The sequence below is a fragment of the Astatotilapia calliptera genome, chromosome 20 (assembly GCF_964374335.1).
Source record: "Astatotilapia calliptera chromosome 20, fAstCal68.1, whole genome shotgun sequence".
In the NCBI taxonomy this organism is placed as follows: Eukaryota; Metazoa; Chordata; class Actinopteri; order Cichliformes; family Cichlidae; genus Astatotilapia; species Astatotilapia calliptera.
The window spans coordinates 34,784,372-34,798,752 of NC_137441.1; the positions used below are offsets into that span (position 1 = coordinate 34,784,372).

Here is a 14,381-nt window from a genome sequence, read left to right on the forward strand (position 1 = left end):
TTTTTTGGTCTAATAAATAGCCAGTAGTCAAAGCGGTATTTCTGATTTATTAATAATAGATTGTGTGCCACAGAAAACATGTGATTTAACAGACAAAGACTGCTAAATGTAAATCAAAGGCATGAAACACGAGTGGTTAAGAGGAATAGTTCATGCCAAGTGGTATGGTTGTTCAGAAGCGGCATAATCTAGAATATAAATTTACAGTACTCAGTATGTGTTGCTTTTCAAGACTACCCACATTTTCACAGAGATGTACTGTAGTTCATTATTAGTGAAGGTGTGTGTGTTGACATGTCTGATACTAACATGCATCTAACAAGCTACAGCTTAATGATTATGACTCATGAAGAGAAGCTGACTTTGTCCTTGAAGTGTTACCAAAATGTTATCGAAAAGACAAAGATTATTTTTGTATTTTGGAATGAGGTTGTACAAATTGTAAAATTGTGTTCTCCCCGCTACAAATCAGAGGTTATTTGAAACTAGAAAACTGGTTTTCATCCATGTTTACATGGGACTCCCTGTCTTGCTCTAACTCTGACAGGCGAAGCTCATTCCGGATCATATTCAGATCATTTTTGGTTATTTTGCCATCATATTTTAGTTTTGAACCACTGCAGCCCAGATGGTACATAAAGTAATGACACCTCACCTTCCCACTGAGCTTTAGGTCACATTAAATGAAATTAAAATAAAATTAATACAAATTAAACAGAAAATCTGGGGGCTCCCAAAATGACACGATTGAGAACCATGGTTAAAAAGTACATTTGGGCAGAAAAGAAAACTAAAGGAATAATGTATGTTGCGGGTGATTTAGCCTCTGTAAATTCTAACTAATTCATCTGTTGATTTTATTTATGTTTTGTAACTAATCAAAATAAATGATGTCAAACATCAAATGACACCAGTGTATAGGAGGTTTATTTGTACCGTAAGTTCACTGGGCACGTGGGATGTTCATATATATGCTATATATATGTGTTATTATGATGATAAAACACAATAATCATTTGTAAAACAAGTAAAACCTGGGCTACATTGCCAATCAAAAGTTTTTTTCTTTAATTTCATGACTATTTACATTGTAGATTCCCACTGAAGGCCTCAAAACTGAATGAACAGATATGGAATTATTTAGTAAACAAAAAAGTGTAAAAAGTCAAAACATGTTTTATATTTTAGATTCTTCAAAATAGCCACCCTTTCCTTTGATTACTGCACCCTCTTGACATTCTCTCACTTAGAGAAGCTCATTTAGAGAATGGTAAATGGCCTGTATTTGTATAGCGCTTTACTAGTCCCTAAGGACCCCAAATCGCTTTACATATCCAGTCATCCACCCATTCACACACTGGTGATGGCAAGCTACATTGTAGCCACAGCCACCCTGGGGCGCACTGACAGAGAAGGCCAAGGGTTTGCAGGGCTGTCAACAAAGCGAAGACTTGCTAATTTCAGGAATCTAAAATATAAAACATAATAGAATTATTTATCATTTTTTTGTGCTACATATCTCCCATATGTCTTGCTTCATGTATTTGATGTTTTCGTTATTTATCTAGAAAAAACATTAAATGAGAAGGTGTACCCAAACTGCTAGTCTGACTGGCAGTGTATATATATCTGTTAGTGCCAGACGTTTTTCTCCATTCTCCAGAGGAGCCTCACAGATCACAGCAGCTAACACCACTTGACCTTCGGTGCATTCCTGACCTGGAATCGCTGTTAATCATAATGCCAGGATGTGAGAAAGAGTGCCAGGGAATAAAAACATTTTTTATAAATAAATTTCATAAGTGACGAAGGGCCTTAGGCAAATTAAAAAGTGAAAAAGATAATTGAATTATAAAATATATGTACACTTGAATCACAATCCTGATCACGACACTCCACCAGTTGCACTCATAATGTGTGGTTTGCATTTCTTAACACAGGTTCAATAAAATGACAACGTGAAAAATAATGACGTAAATACAAAACTTTTTAAATTATAAAATCAGGTTACTGAATGTTGGCAATAATTATTTATTTTACTTGAAAAGAAATATCCGTTTCAAATTATAGTTTGTATTCTGACTGACATAAAGTGTGAAGGGAAAAGAGATTAAAAAATTACAATTAAACGTTATGAGGGTGTGCAGTTATTTGACAAATCGTATGTACTCGCATGCTGATAATTATGTAGTACATTTCTGTTTCTATGAGATGACGGAAAAAATACATGTTTGCAGCGTCTCCTGACGCATAGAACTTAATTTCCGCACCGTAACGTAGTTTCCTGAACGCAACTCAATTTTTGACTGTCTACAACTTTATTGTCCCCGCCACGGCAGACAACGACGAACAACGGTCTGACGTTACTATCTTTGAAATGGCGTCGATGCAGTTAAATACGATGTTATTTGTTGTTGTTTTGTTAGTTTAGGTCGCTTCGTGCTACAATTTTCTGGTCCATTGTGAATTTCTGGACCTGGCCTTTATATTTGGGCATTACAAAGTTGATAAGCAAAAATGTGGTGAAGCAAATTGGTAATAATTTACGTTGCATAATAAGGCCGCAGCTAACCCCGAGCTTGCGTAGGGATTACAACGGCTTTTCAATAGTTGGCCCAGCCGCAGCTACATTTTGGTGAGTTGCTATCGTGGAAAGAAAAATCCAAACGTCTTAACCAGCAACAACGTTTTCCTGGCTGAAATATACTAGCTGCATCAGATACATATAAGGGTTCATTCACGCTTCGTAGCTACTTTTGCTTAAGTTAACATCTTGGCAAATAATTTTCTTCTCTAACTACATCGCTTGCTAACGCGGCTAACGTTAGCGTTAGCCTACTTGCTGTATGTATAAGTGCGTTGATAAAGCTAGCAGCACAACATTCACTATGCATAGAGTGTTTACAAACGGAGCTAACGTTAGCGTTAACAGCTGTTGAGCAGAAGCGATCTTGAATTTTCGTCCGGGATGAGTCTGAGCTTATCTGCAAAGATTAGTATTTGACCAATATGCACCGATGCTCATTAATTCATGTACCACCGAAACAAAATGCTGATCATTCAAGTAAACGACTAAACTTATTCGTTATGACGGGAACAGGATTTATATGTTGCTCTAATCAGCTCTCTACTAGCGAGTGTGGGGTCATTATGGTGAGCTGCTAACAAGTTTTGTTTTATTTTTCTTTTTTTCCCTTTATTTTAACAGGTTTTCAAGTAAACCTCTGGACATGTGCATCAAGTAGAAGAATCAGAACGTGAAGTGACAGATTTCACCAGCCTTACCATTAATACATAAATAATAATTCCTTTTGTTGATTAATTAGTCTCTCCTCACTCGTTTCCATTAGATTTGAAAATACTTTACATAAATATCTTGCACAAACACACTGAACATGGCATCAGTGCCCGTGTATTGTCTGTGTCGTCTGCCATATGATGTGACACGCTTCATGATAGAGTGCGACATTTGTCAAGACTGGTTTCATGGAAGGTAGGATGTTTTCCTGCTTTGACCCACTTTATTAGATTTATGATGTGGTTACATCTGTTGTCTTCACTGTAAAATTTCTGTGTCTATATTGGGTAATGGAGCCATTCTTTGTTTTGATATAAGTATGCTTTTTTGTAGCTGTGTTGGAGTAGAGGAAGACAAAGCGGCTGAGATTGACCTGTACCACTGCCCCAACTGTCAGGTCACTCATGGGCCTTCTGTTAGTAAGTTATCATTTCTTAAGTAAAACTCTCAGGGTTGGTGTTATTATTAGTTGACTTTTTCATAGAAATGTACAGGTTGAAAACTGTTTTCTCCATTTTCTTAGTGCGCAAACGCCGGGGAGGCAATAAGCAAGTAGATGGAGGTGCCACTGGAGGAAGAGACCCAAGTAAGCCTGTTAAGACAGGGAGCGCACAGTTTGTTAGGGAGCTACGGAGCCGAACCTTCCCAAAGTAAGTCTCACCTGCCATCCTGCTAAAACAAAAGTTTGAAGAAAATCATGGTTTGTAGTGTGTTTTTCACATTATAAGAACTTAATGTACTATTGCTGTTATAATACCTTGGCAACTAATTTCTTAGTCAACTAAACAAAGAAAAAAATGTTGCACATAGTACTCCAAACACACAAGAAGAAGAAAAACACTTAAACCAATGTTAAATATGATATGAAAACGTTACTTCAAAACATGTTCACGTTTTATTAAAATGTGACAAATTAACATTCGAAAAACAAATAAACAGCGACTGAAAAGTGTGATAGACTGTGCCATGCATAATGAATTCCCTGGCCATCCAATAGATGTAATCTCTCCAGCGTGTTCCAGGTCTACTCCGGGGCCTCCTCTCGGTAGGACATGGCCGGCCAGAACACCTTACCCTAGAGAAGCTCGCCTTAACTGGCTCCTTTCAATGTGGAGGAGGAGCAGCTCTACTCTTAGCCCCTCCCAAATGAACTCCTCACCTTATCGCTGAGGAAAAGCCTTTTCACACCTGTGAGAAAGCTCATTTTTGCAGCTTATTCTCACCTTTATATAACTAGAAATAATAGTGTTGACAAAAAAAATCAGGCAAAGATGAACAGTTTAATGACGATGCTCCATCGGGTGGCAGATGGCTGCATAACATTTAGGACACAACAATTTACCAGCATTTAAAATGTAAAACAATTAGATAGTAGGGCTGGGCCATATCATACTGTTCACGGTAATACCGGTATAATGTTGGGCAATAATAAAAAATGAAATATTGCGATAGAATATGGGTAAAATGCGCATGCGTAGTGCCTTTGTTTTCATACGCACATTGCGGAAAAAGCATGGCGGCGACAAAGAATGAGAAGGGCGAAAGCGGATCGTTGAATGAAACGGACGAACCAGAATTGGTTTGTAAAAATGCTGCAGCTTCAGTGGTGTGGAACTGGTTTGGCTTTCGTCCGTCAGACACACAACAAAGCACTATTTTTGGTAGAGCATGCTAGCAGGCCGTCGTTGTTACTGTGTTTTTTGGAAAATACGGCACACTTAAAATCAATCCTTTGATTTTTCTGAAAATCGACAGTGCCCCTTATAATCCCGTGTGCCTTATGTATGAATCCTGGTTGTGTTTACTGACCTCGAAACTATTTTATGTACACGGCGCTCGAAAATCTGTCAAATGTTGTAGTACGACTTTGCTAAGCTACAAACCCGCACCGCTTGATGGATTGTCGGTGCATTACAGCTATCGTAGGCAGGCGCCTTGCGGAGTGATACGTACTGTGCTTCAACATAATGTTACCGTATTGTGTGTATATAACCTCTTTTTAAGTTTTGTGGATGTTATACATGGTTATGCTGAGGATATGTCGGCCAGTTTCCACTGGAAATGCCTTTTGGTTAAACTGTCAGCGAGGAATTTGCACTGTTACAATTTTATATAACTTTAATGCACATAAGCTGCTTGTTTAAGTGAAAATACATTGATGTTTTTTTTTTTTTGCACTAATAAAGTTGTGGAGTTGTAAAGTATTTTGTCTTCTGTCAATGATATCGTCAGTTATATCGTTATGGCAAATTTTCAAATGTATATCGTGATTAATATTTTTGGTCATATCGCCCTGCTCTATTAGATAGATTATAGTGACAGTTAGTTGTCTGGTTGACTAGTTGATAACATCCCAAATACATTGCTATTAAAGTTGATTGCATTACATTCTACTAGTCTTTATCTAACACTGGTCTTGAAACCGGTTGGTGAACCAGCAACACCGACTACTGACTGAATAAATATTATAATTTCAGGAATTTAGTGGTTGCTGGTTTTTGCAAGGACTTTAGGTTGCCAGCCAGTCGCTTGTCCTCTGTGTATGTGTGTGTGTTAGTAAGGGAGACTGGTGTTATAGTTATTACTGCTTACTCCATGTGTCACTATTTTAGTTAGCATCCTGGGTTTTTGATCTTTAATGTAATAACACTGTAAATCACTCTGTCCTATTATTGTTTTTGTTTTTTTTCTTGTGATCAGAGTGAAAACGTACTTTTTGTTTTTCTGTGACAGTGCGGATGAAATATTGCTAAAGCCTTCAGGGGCCCAACTTACAGTTGAGTTTCTGGAGGAGCATTCATTCAGTGTACCTGTCATGGTTCTGCGGCGGGATGGCCTGGGTATGACCCTACCTCCATCATCATTTGGCGTCAGTGATGTGGAGCACTACATTGGTAAAGTTACAATTTAAATTATGGTTAGGTTGTGTTTTTGTAATCAGTAAATTCGTTTTTGTTTGCTTTGTTTTCTGAAACCTGTGCATTTTGTTAAATTCAGGTTCGGATAAACAGATTGATGTAATTGATGTTTCACGCCAGTGTGATCTGAAGATGCGTTTGGGCGACTTTGTTGAGCACTACAACAGCCCCAACAGAGACAGGGTCCTCAATGTCATCAGCCTGGAGTTCTCTGAGACCAGGTATGAAAAGACAGTCATTCTACTAAATATACGTTTAAGTAACACATTGTCGTTACTGGTGTGGAGTTTTGAAGACTAAATAAAAGTTTTGGATTTATCTTAGACTGTCAAACCTGGTGGAGACGCCTAAGATTGTGAGGAAACTTTCCTGGGTGGAAAACCTCTGGCCTGAAGAGTCTGTTTTCGAGCGTCCCAATGTGCAAAAGTACTGCCTAATGGGAGTGAAGGATAGCTACACAGACTTCCATATTGACTTTGGAGGCACCTCAGTATGGTACCATGTCCTCAGGGTAAGTGTTAATTGTTTCAAAGGTTTCTGTTCACATTCATTTTTTGTGTTTGTGTTTTAAACGAATAGTTTTGCATCTTTTTAAAGCTTCCCTTATTGTGCTTACTCAGGGTGAGAAAATCTTCTATTTAATTTCCCCCACCCCTGCCAACCTGGCACTTTTTGAGCGATGGAGTTCATCATCTAACCAGAATGAGATGTTCTTTGGGGACCAGGTTGACATGTGCTATAAGTGTTCTGTCAAACAGGGAAACACCTTGTTCATACCAACAGGTAAGCACTTGGGTAATTCTTTTTGTTAGAGCAGAGTTTTGTTTTGTCAGATATCTCAAACTAATTACATTAACTCAGCTACAATATGAACATCAGGCATTTCATCTGGTTTCTACATGGGCATACATGATGACAACACAAAAAAGCCGTAGAAAATAAGTAAAATAGAAACTGTCTATGTTTCTGTGGCGCAGTCTTGTTTCTACCAAGTATATTGCAACAATTCAGCTTATAGTTCAATATCCAAACAGAGGTCAAACAGCTTTTAAAAGTTACCAGTAAAGAAGAAGATGATTGGTGTGCATTCTTTCTCTTTGATTTAGATTATGAAAGCAATAACATGCCACAAAATGTTTTGTGAGCAGTAAAGATTACAATGGTGTTTACAACACTGTTTTTGTGTATGCACCATAATGCCTAAGTTACATTTTTATATTTATACACAGTTGTGTAAAAGCCTTGTTTTAGAGAGACGAGCCAAAGCTGAGAAAAAATGATCTGCTTATAGTGTGGATTTTTATTTATTTATTTTTTAACCAGGGTGGATTCATGCTGTGCTCACTCCAGTGGACTGCCTGGCTTTTGGAGGAAACTTCTTGCATAGTCTCAACATTGACATGCAGTTGCGGTTAGTTTTTTGATAAACTTATGTATGTCAAGTATATTTAATTGAGCATAATTGTATTCCTTTTGACTGAAATGTTGAAATGTCAGTGTTTAGACATGGCGGACGAAGGAACTTGCACCCTTAATTGTTGTGGTTCCTCACTTCTTGTTCCTCAAGCCTGAAGTTCTGTATTTGGTTAAAATTACTATACTTGTGGGTTGTTGTTGTTGTTTTTTCCTTGTCTGCAGAGATATTTTAACCTGGTGGCAATAAATAACTTTTTGTGATGTGGTATTGTTTAGGGCATATGAAATAGAGAAGAGACTAAGCACAGCAGACTTGTTCAAATTTCCCAACTTTGAGACTGTGTGCTGGTATGTAGGAAAGCACCTTCTCGATACTTTCAGAGGTAAGGGCTTTGGCTTTTATTATGTTTTTATTTGAACTACTTGGCTGGTCTGTGTTTGCTGTTAATAATTGTTGTATTGCTAACTTTGTGGTGTTTGGTCTGACAGGTTTGAGAGAAAATCGCAGGCATCCTGCCACTTACCTGGTTCATGGGGCGAAGGCCCTAAACAATGCCTTCCGCAGCTGGACCCGCAAAGAGGTAAAACCTTAAACATTTGCAATGTAATGTCCCATTTTAGTCCGGTTTTACTGATTCTCTTATTGCTTGGTTTATTTCCCTTCTAAAGTTGACTTTGAAATATGGGAAGTTTTTTTTTTTTTTTTAATTATTATTGTTTTGGCCCAGAGAATGCTACTGATTGGATCAGAAATACAGCTCTACAATTGTTTTAATACATTAACTTTAATGCAGTAAAATCTATAGTGTCATAAATGATTACATAAAAGTTACTGCATGGTATTTTTCTTGTTTAGAAGCAAAACATTAAATTGCAGCAATGCTGTTAAGAAAACTGCTAATTTGGGATGTGTTTTTATTTGCTCCCTAGCAAAGAGTTAAACGAGAAAATCAGCCACTTTCATGTCTGCCTCTGTCAGATGGCCGTAAACTGCTTATACCTCTGAAGCTTGTTTGTTTAATCAGTGTAGAAATGACGTCCTGTGGCTTCGCCACGGTGTTATGTCTGTTATGTCTGTTTGCCTACTGGTGGTGGTCAGAGGGCCCGGTGGCGCCTGTGTCCGGCAGCCTCGCCTCTGTCAGTGCGCCCCAGGGCAGCTGTGGCTACAATGTAGCTTGCTATTGCCAGTGTGTGAATGTGTGTGTGAATGGGTGGATGACTGAATGTAGTGTAAAGCGCTTTGGGGTCCTATGGACTAGAAAAGCGCTATACAAATGCAGGCCATTTGCCATTATGTCTTGGTTCTGAGCACTTGCCAGACAACCAGCAGAGACTCCAGGAAGTTACCGATCACTGACAGGAAATACTGCTGCATGACCAAAGTCATTACACTAATCTTACCCCTCGGCAGCCATCATGGCATTGCCCTCAGGCTCTGAGCCTGTAACTTTTCCTTGTAACATCATTTGTGTAACTGATGTAGTGACATTTCTACAGTAAAATGATATATGGCCATTTCCCCATTGTGACAGTTTGTAATGTGTGAAATAATGATAAGAATAATAATCATAGTAACATAAAAAGAGCATAGTATCACTTGTAGCTTTGGAAAATGTTGTAAGGAGATGATTGATGATTATCTCCTACACTCAGGCTTTAGCAGATCATGAAGTGGAGATTCCAGAAACCATCAATACTCAGGCGCTGGTGAAGGACCTGGCCAAGGAGATTCGTCTGGTAGAGGTAAATGAAATCACTGAAAGCTTCTACATTCTACAAATGTTAATGTTTAAATGTTTTTCTTACTCTTTCTGTGTTTTAATGATTTTAAAAAATAATCTGTTTTTCAGGATATCTTTCAGCAAAACATTGGCCGCACTGGTCCTCAGTTTCCTGGTTCGCCACTCTCCAAAGCTCCCCTCACCACCTCTCAGAATTCAGGACGGCCCCCTGGAAAAAAGAAAGGGCCCAAGCCCAAGGAGATGACAGGGGGTGTTGGGCCCCCAGGAACCAAAAAGAAGAGTCAAAAGGGACTACTTAAAGCAGAAGCAGGAGAACTCGATCTGATTGAGATCCACACCAAACATACACTCAAGAAATTTCAACCTGGAAAGTCTAAACACAAGAACAAGGTATGATGTTTGCAGATGTTTGTGATGATAATGGGAATGCCTATCCAGCATTTTCAGTGAACAAGTTTCATTTTCATATATCCTTATAGTGATGATCTCTCTTTGCAGTTGGAGTTACCATTAGAGGAGTTTGAAGGGAAGATAAATAAAAGCAAGCTGAAACTTGTGTTGACCAATGGAAAAATTCAAGGGTAAGCTTTACAGCCATTTCAAGGGTTCCTGTTGGTTCTGTGATCTTACTACAGGTCGATGTGTTTACCTGCTGTTTTTTCTGGCTTCAGTAAGAAGGATGGCAGCAGTAATGGTGCAGGAAGTGCTAGAAACTACAAACATCTTGCGACGGAGGGATCCAGTCTGTCCGACTTGGAATCTGAGGATGAGTTGCAGATTGATGAGACCCCACCTCCACGACGGAAGACAGCTGGACTGAGTAAGAAGAAGAAGCTGAGTGGTAAGTGTATTATGCATTCTTGAACGAAATATATACATGTGTTTAATCTGTTCATTCATTTATTCATCTATTGCAAGTAAAATTTATCATACTTAAGTAAAGCTGTTTGAATGCTGGGACTAATAACAAAATATGGTTTCTAATATAATTCAGTAGTAGTTTCAAAGCTGTAATTTAATAGTGTTAAAATGTACCTTCAGGTCTTCCTAGAAAGCTGCCCAGAGCCAAACCCTGCTCTGACCCTAATCGCATCAGAGAGCCCGGAGAAGTTGACTTTGACATTGAGGTGAGATTATTATTGAAACGGCCATCCTTTCAGGTCTTTGAGTTCCAATTCAAATGTGTTCTTTACTTAAAACAGTCAGAAAAGGTCAGTCCCAAAGATTTAAAGAAACTATTCACTACACTATAATTAATGTTTCATAAATCATAAATCGCTTATATTGATTTTGTTATCCCCTGCTGAGCAAACAAAAGCTTTATTTCATAAGACAAGCCATGGAGTGTTGACAAGAACTTGATGTTCAGTTTTTAAACAATTGATGTGGCTTCAGGAGGACTACACCACTGATGAAGAGGCACTGGCTGCTCATGGAGTGAAGGGTGGTGCAGGGGGCATTCTGGACTTACTGAAGGCTAGCAAGCAAGTGGCAGGCTTGGACTCTACAGCAATCGGGTAAGATTGCCTGGATCATCTGTGTGTTGGTACTTATAAATAATCATAATAAAATGGTACTGTGTGAAGCTGTGCAGCTGAAACACCCAGAAAACTTTGTATACCTTTGTCAAGAGTGGAGGCGGGTGAAAATGACTCATATTGTTGATGAAGTAATCTTGAAAACCTTTGTTTTACAAATTTGCAATGGGTTTGGGGTCCCACTTTGTGTAAGAGTTTTATATTGCGAGGTGATTAGTGATGGGCTGTGTACTTTTCTCAGTGAGGAAGCCCCAGCCTCTCCCAGCACTCGTGATGCCATTCAAGGGATGCTCTCCATGGCCAACCCCCCTTCGTCATCCTCCTCCTCATCCTCTTCATCTCCTTTGTCTATATCTGGAGGCCTGACAGAAGGATTAGGGGTCGTCAAGGAAAAGGGCGGCAAGGCTGTATGGGTGACAGGAGGGGTCAAAAAGACAGCAAATTCTGAGAAGAAACCTGTCATTCAGCGACCTGGAAAACGTCCAATTAAACGACCAGCCCGTCACCTTAGTGACGAGGAAAGTCCAGATGAACAGGAGACTCTGGGAACTTGTTTTAAAGATTCAGACTATGGTGAGCAGTACAACTTTGATTAATTTTCCTGATCAAGCCAAAATTTAATTATGATAATTTTTTTAAATTATTTATTTTTTTAAGTTTACCCATCCTTGGAATCTGATGAGGAGGATCACACCAACAAGACTAAGATGAAGCGGAAGAAAAACTGGGATGACACACCATGGAGTCCAAAAGGTAAACATAGCAGAAGGATCGATCAAATTTCTTTTTAGCTTTCTGATGTTTAGTCACTCAATAACTTCTTTTCATATACAGCCAGGGTGATGCCCACCCTTCCCAAACAGGATCGTCCAGCCAGGGAGGGAGCTAGAGTTGCCTCTGTAGAAACTGGCCTTGCTGCAGCTGCTGCCAAGCTGGCACAACAAGTGAGTGGGGGGGGAACTAATAAAAAAAATCTTGTCTTCTAATATTCCTTGGAAAAGATGAAAAACTTTGTTGTTTGTGCAACAGGAGCAGCAAAAGCCTGCTAAAAGGAAGTACACGAAAAAGCAGCGTCCCCCTGCTCCTGTCATCACTCCACCTCCTGTTCAGACCGAGCCAGCCCCACCCTCTCCAACACCTGCCCCAGAGTCTGCAGCAGACGTCAGCCCAGACAGAAGAGTGGATTATTACTCTGCTAGTCTGTTGGACCATGAATATACAGCAGGACCAGGACCTTTTGGCTCAGGAGGACCTAGAGGCAGTGGAGCCATGGCTCCGGGTGTATTTCTTACATCAAGAAGACCTTCCCTGTCTCCACAAAATAGCAGCTCTCACTCCGGTGCATCCCCTGCAGGTTTATCCAGTCAGGGCACAACAGGAGTTGGTCAAGGTGAGCATAAACTTGAGTAAACTTTAGTTTTGACAGCATGATTTCATATTTTATAAAGTTTTATTTGTTTTTAATGTTTCCCTTATACCTTGATTTAGGGAAACGTCCAAAGAAAGGACTTGCGACTGCAAAACAGAGACTTGGAAAAATCCTGAAAATTCACCGCAATGGCAAACTTCTCTTGTGAGAGGTGTTGGAAATGTGGCTGAAGACTTGAAGAATGAGAATGAAGAAAAGACCTGAAGTAGGTCTGAAGGAAAAAGAGACAGTAATCTATATTTTTTATTCCAGATAAATTTGTTTACTGTTTTTACTCGTTGCCGAACCTCACAAAAAAAATTCTTGCCCTACACCAGTTACTCTGCCCAGTTCTGCTCACCCTCATCTGCATAAAGGTATTTTCAGAAGCACATGTGTGGCTTTAAGTGAATCACTGTAATATGCTGGACAAGCACTTAACGTGGTAATTAACTGTTAATTACCACCTATTTGACGTCACATTTGAATTTCAGAATGTCAGGTGGATATTGATTTAACGTGGTAATTGACAAAGGCAAATGGTTTCTTTTGTTTAGGCCATTTTAGAGGTTGTATTTATGTTTGTACTATCATCATACATTTTTTTTTCTTTTTTTAAAGGGAAAGAAAACAGTTAATGTGATATTTGTATAGGCCCCTTTCCCATGCAGAAGATCCATTGGTGCAAATACTGACAGAGTTGTAGTATTATTTTTGTTTAGTTTCCTTTTTACCTAATTTTTATTACAATAGAGGTTGTACAAAACTCAAGTGTGTGCATATAATATGCGACATGTATTAATTCTTTTTGAGAAATTTGCCCCTGATGTTTGTATAGAAAATAGATCTCCATATATTGTAGCTCTACCTATGACAGCTGACGTGCTAGACTAATGCCAGGACTTACCACCATTATTCTATTTATTCTTTTCATATTTATTTAACAGGGCAGAACTTTTGCCATCTCTTATCCTGTTTTAATGTTGTATGTTTTTACAATCTCATCTTCTGGTCCCCATGTCAAGTATTTTCAACCACTTTATGCTTGTACAAAAACTGTAGCCATTGCTTTGTTGTCACTGTAAATACTTGTAATATTTGTAATTAATATAGCTGCTTAAATGCAGAACAATTTTAGACTTAAAAACAAACAAACAAAAAAAAAAAGGTTCCTGCATGTTGCCGTAAATTGCGCCCCGGATGTTAGCAGGACTCTTGGGTCAGAAATAGAAATGTGTTTTTGTATCACAGAATGTACTAGTCCTAAAGTGTTGGCAGAGATGTAGATTTAACTTTGTGAAGGTGCAGGACATGAGTCGATATGTAAATATATGTTGTAATTTAAATTCTTTTATAGTTCAAAAACTTTCAGATCTTTCGTAACATGACTTGTACATTATACATTGCTGTATTTGGGAAATATCTGAAATAGTTCTTTTTTATATTTGTATGCAGTAACTCTCATGCTAAGTCCATGTTGTCTTGTTAGTGTTATTGGAAGCGTGCTGGAAAATGCCCTTGTTAAATTTCATCCATTTAGTTTTATATTAATTATTGTTGATTTTCACTCTTGTGTTGGTGTGAACTGTGCATTTTAAACATGATGTGTTTTAAATACGACCTGGAAATGATAAAATATACCTTGGGCAAAATTTCTTTTTTTCTTTGAGTTTATTTGATGATTGCTGAATCACCAAAAGCACTACCGGTGGGTCTTCTGATTTCTCATGTCTGCTGGAGAACCAAGGTGTCAGTGCATTCATGAAGGTGTCATTTAGGAACGTTTTTGAATACACAAACAAGGAATGTTGTGTTGTATTAAAAACATCTACACTTAATGATTTTTTTCCAATAAAAGTACAGTTTCATTAATTGTAGAGATTAGCAACCTACTTGGGTATTTTTAATAAAGGGTGTAAACATATTTTCTCATGGTTTTTTTGATCTATGAATTACTGTACTATTATTATTTTAACATCTTAACATCCCACAGTTTAATTTTAGGGTTGAATACATTTGTTAATACAATGTCCAGTCTTTTTTCCACAAATGTCAGTAAGT

General features: G+C 38.4%; 1 protein-coding gene across 1 annotated transcript; it reads left to right on the forward strand.

Annotated features, from left to right (window-relative positions):
• The first annotated feature begins 2,308 nt into the window (after positions 1 to 2,308).
• phf8 (PHD finger protein 8) lies at positions 2,309 to 13,972 on the forward strand. The gene is made up of 22 exons (XM_026154033.2): positions 2,309 to 2,635; positions 3,209 to 3,493; positions 3,632 to 3,717; positions 3,822 to 3,948; positions 6,032 to 6,192; positions 6,296 to 6,437; positions 6,541 to 6,727; positions 6,837 to 6,999; positions 7,540 to 7,627; positions 7,909 to 8,015; positions 8,122 to 8,213; positions 9,286 to 9,375; positions 9,483 to 9,764; positions 9,873 to 9,955; positions 10,046 to 10,215; positions 10,416 to 10,501; positions 10,770 to 10,891; positions 11,154 to 11,485; positions 11,570 to 11,665; positions 11,747 to 11,856; positions 11,942 to 12,302; positions 12,401 to 13,972. Exons 2-22 carry the CDS (start codon positions 3,396 to 3,398, stop codon positions 12,487 to 12,489), a joined length of 3,072 nt encoding a protein of 1,023 aa, XP_026009818.1. The 5' UTR covers positions 2,309 to 2,635; positions 3,209 to 3,395; the 3' UTR covers positions 12,490 to 13,972.
• The last annotated feature ends 409 nt before the right edge of the window (positions 13,973 to 14,381 follow it).

Coding starts and splice junctions, on each gene's coding strand:
- phf8 (XM_026154033.2), top strand. CDS start 3,396: ATGGCATCAGTGCCCGTGTATTGTCTGTGTCGTCTGCCATATGATGTG. Junction 3,949..6,031: donor CGGAGCCGAACCTTCCCAAA/GTAAGTCTCACC, acceptor TTTCTGTGACAG/TGCGGATGAAATATTGCTAA. Junction 12,303..12,400: donor CACAACAGGAGTTGGTCAAG/GTGAGCATAAAC, acceptor ACCTTGATTTAG/GGAAACGTCCAAAGAAAGGA.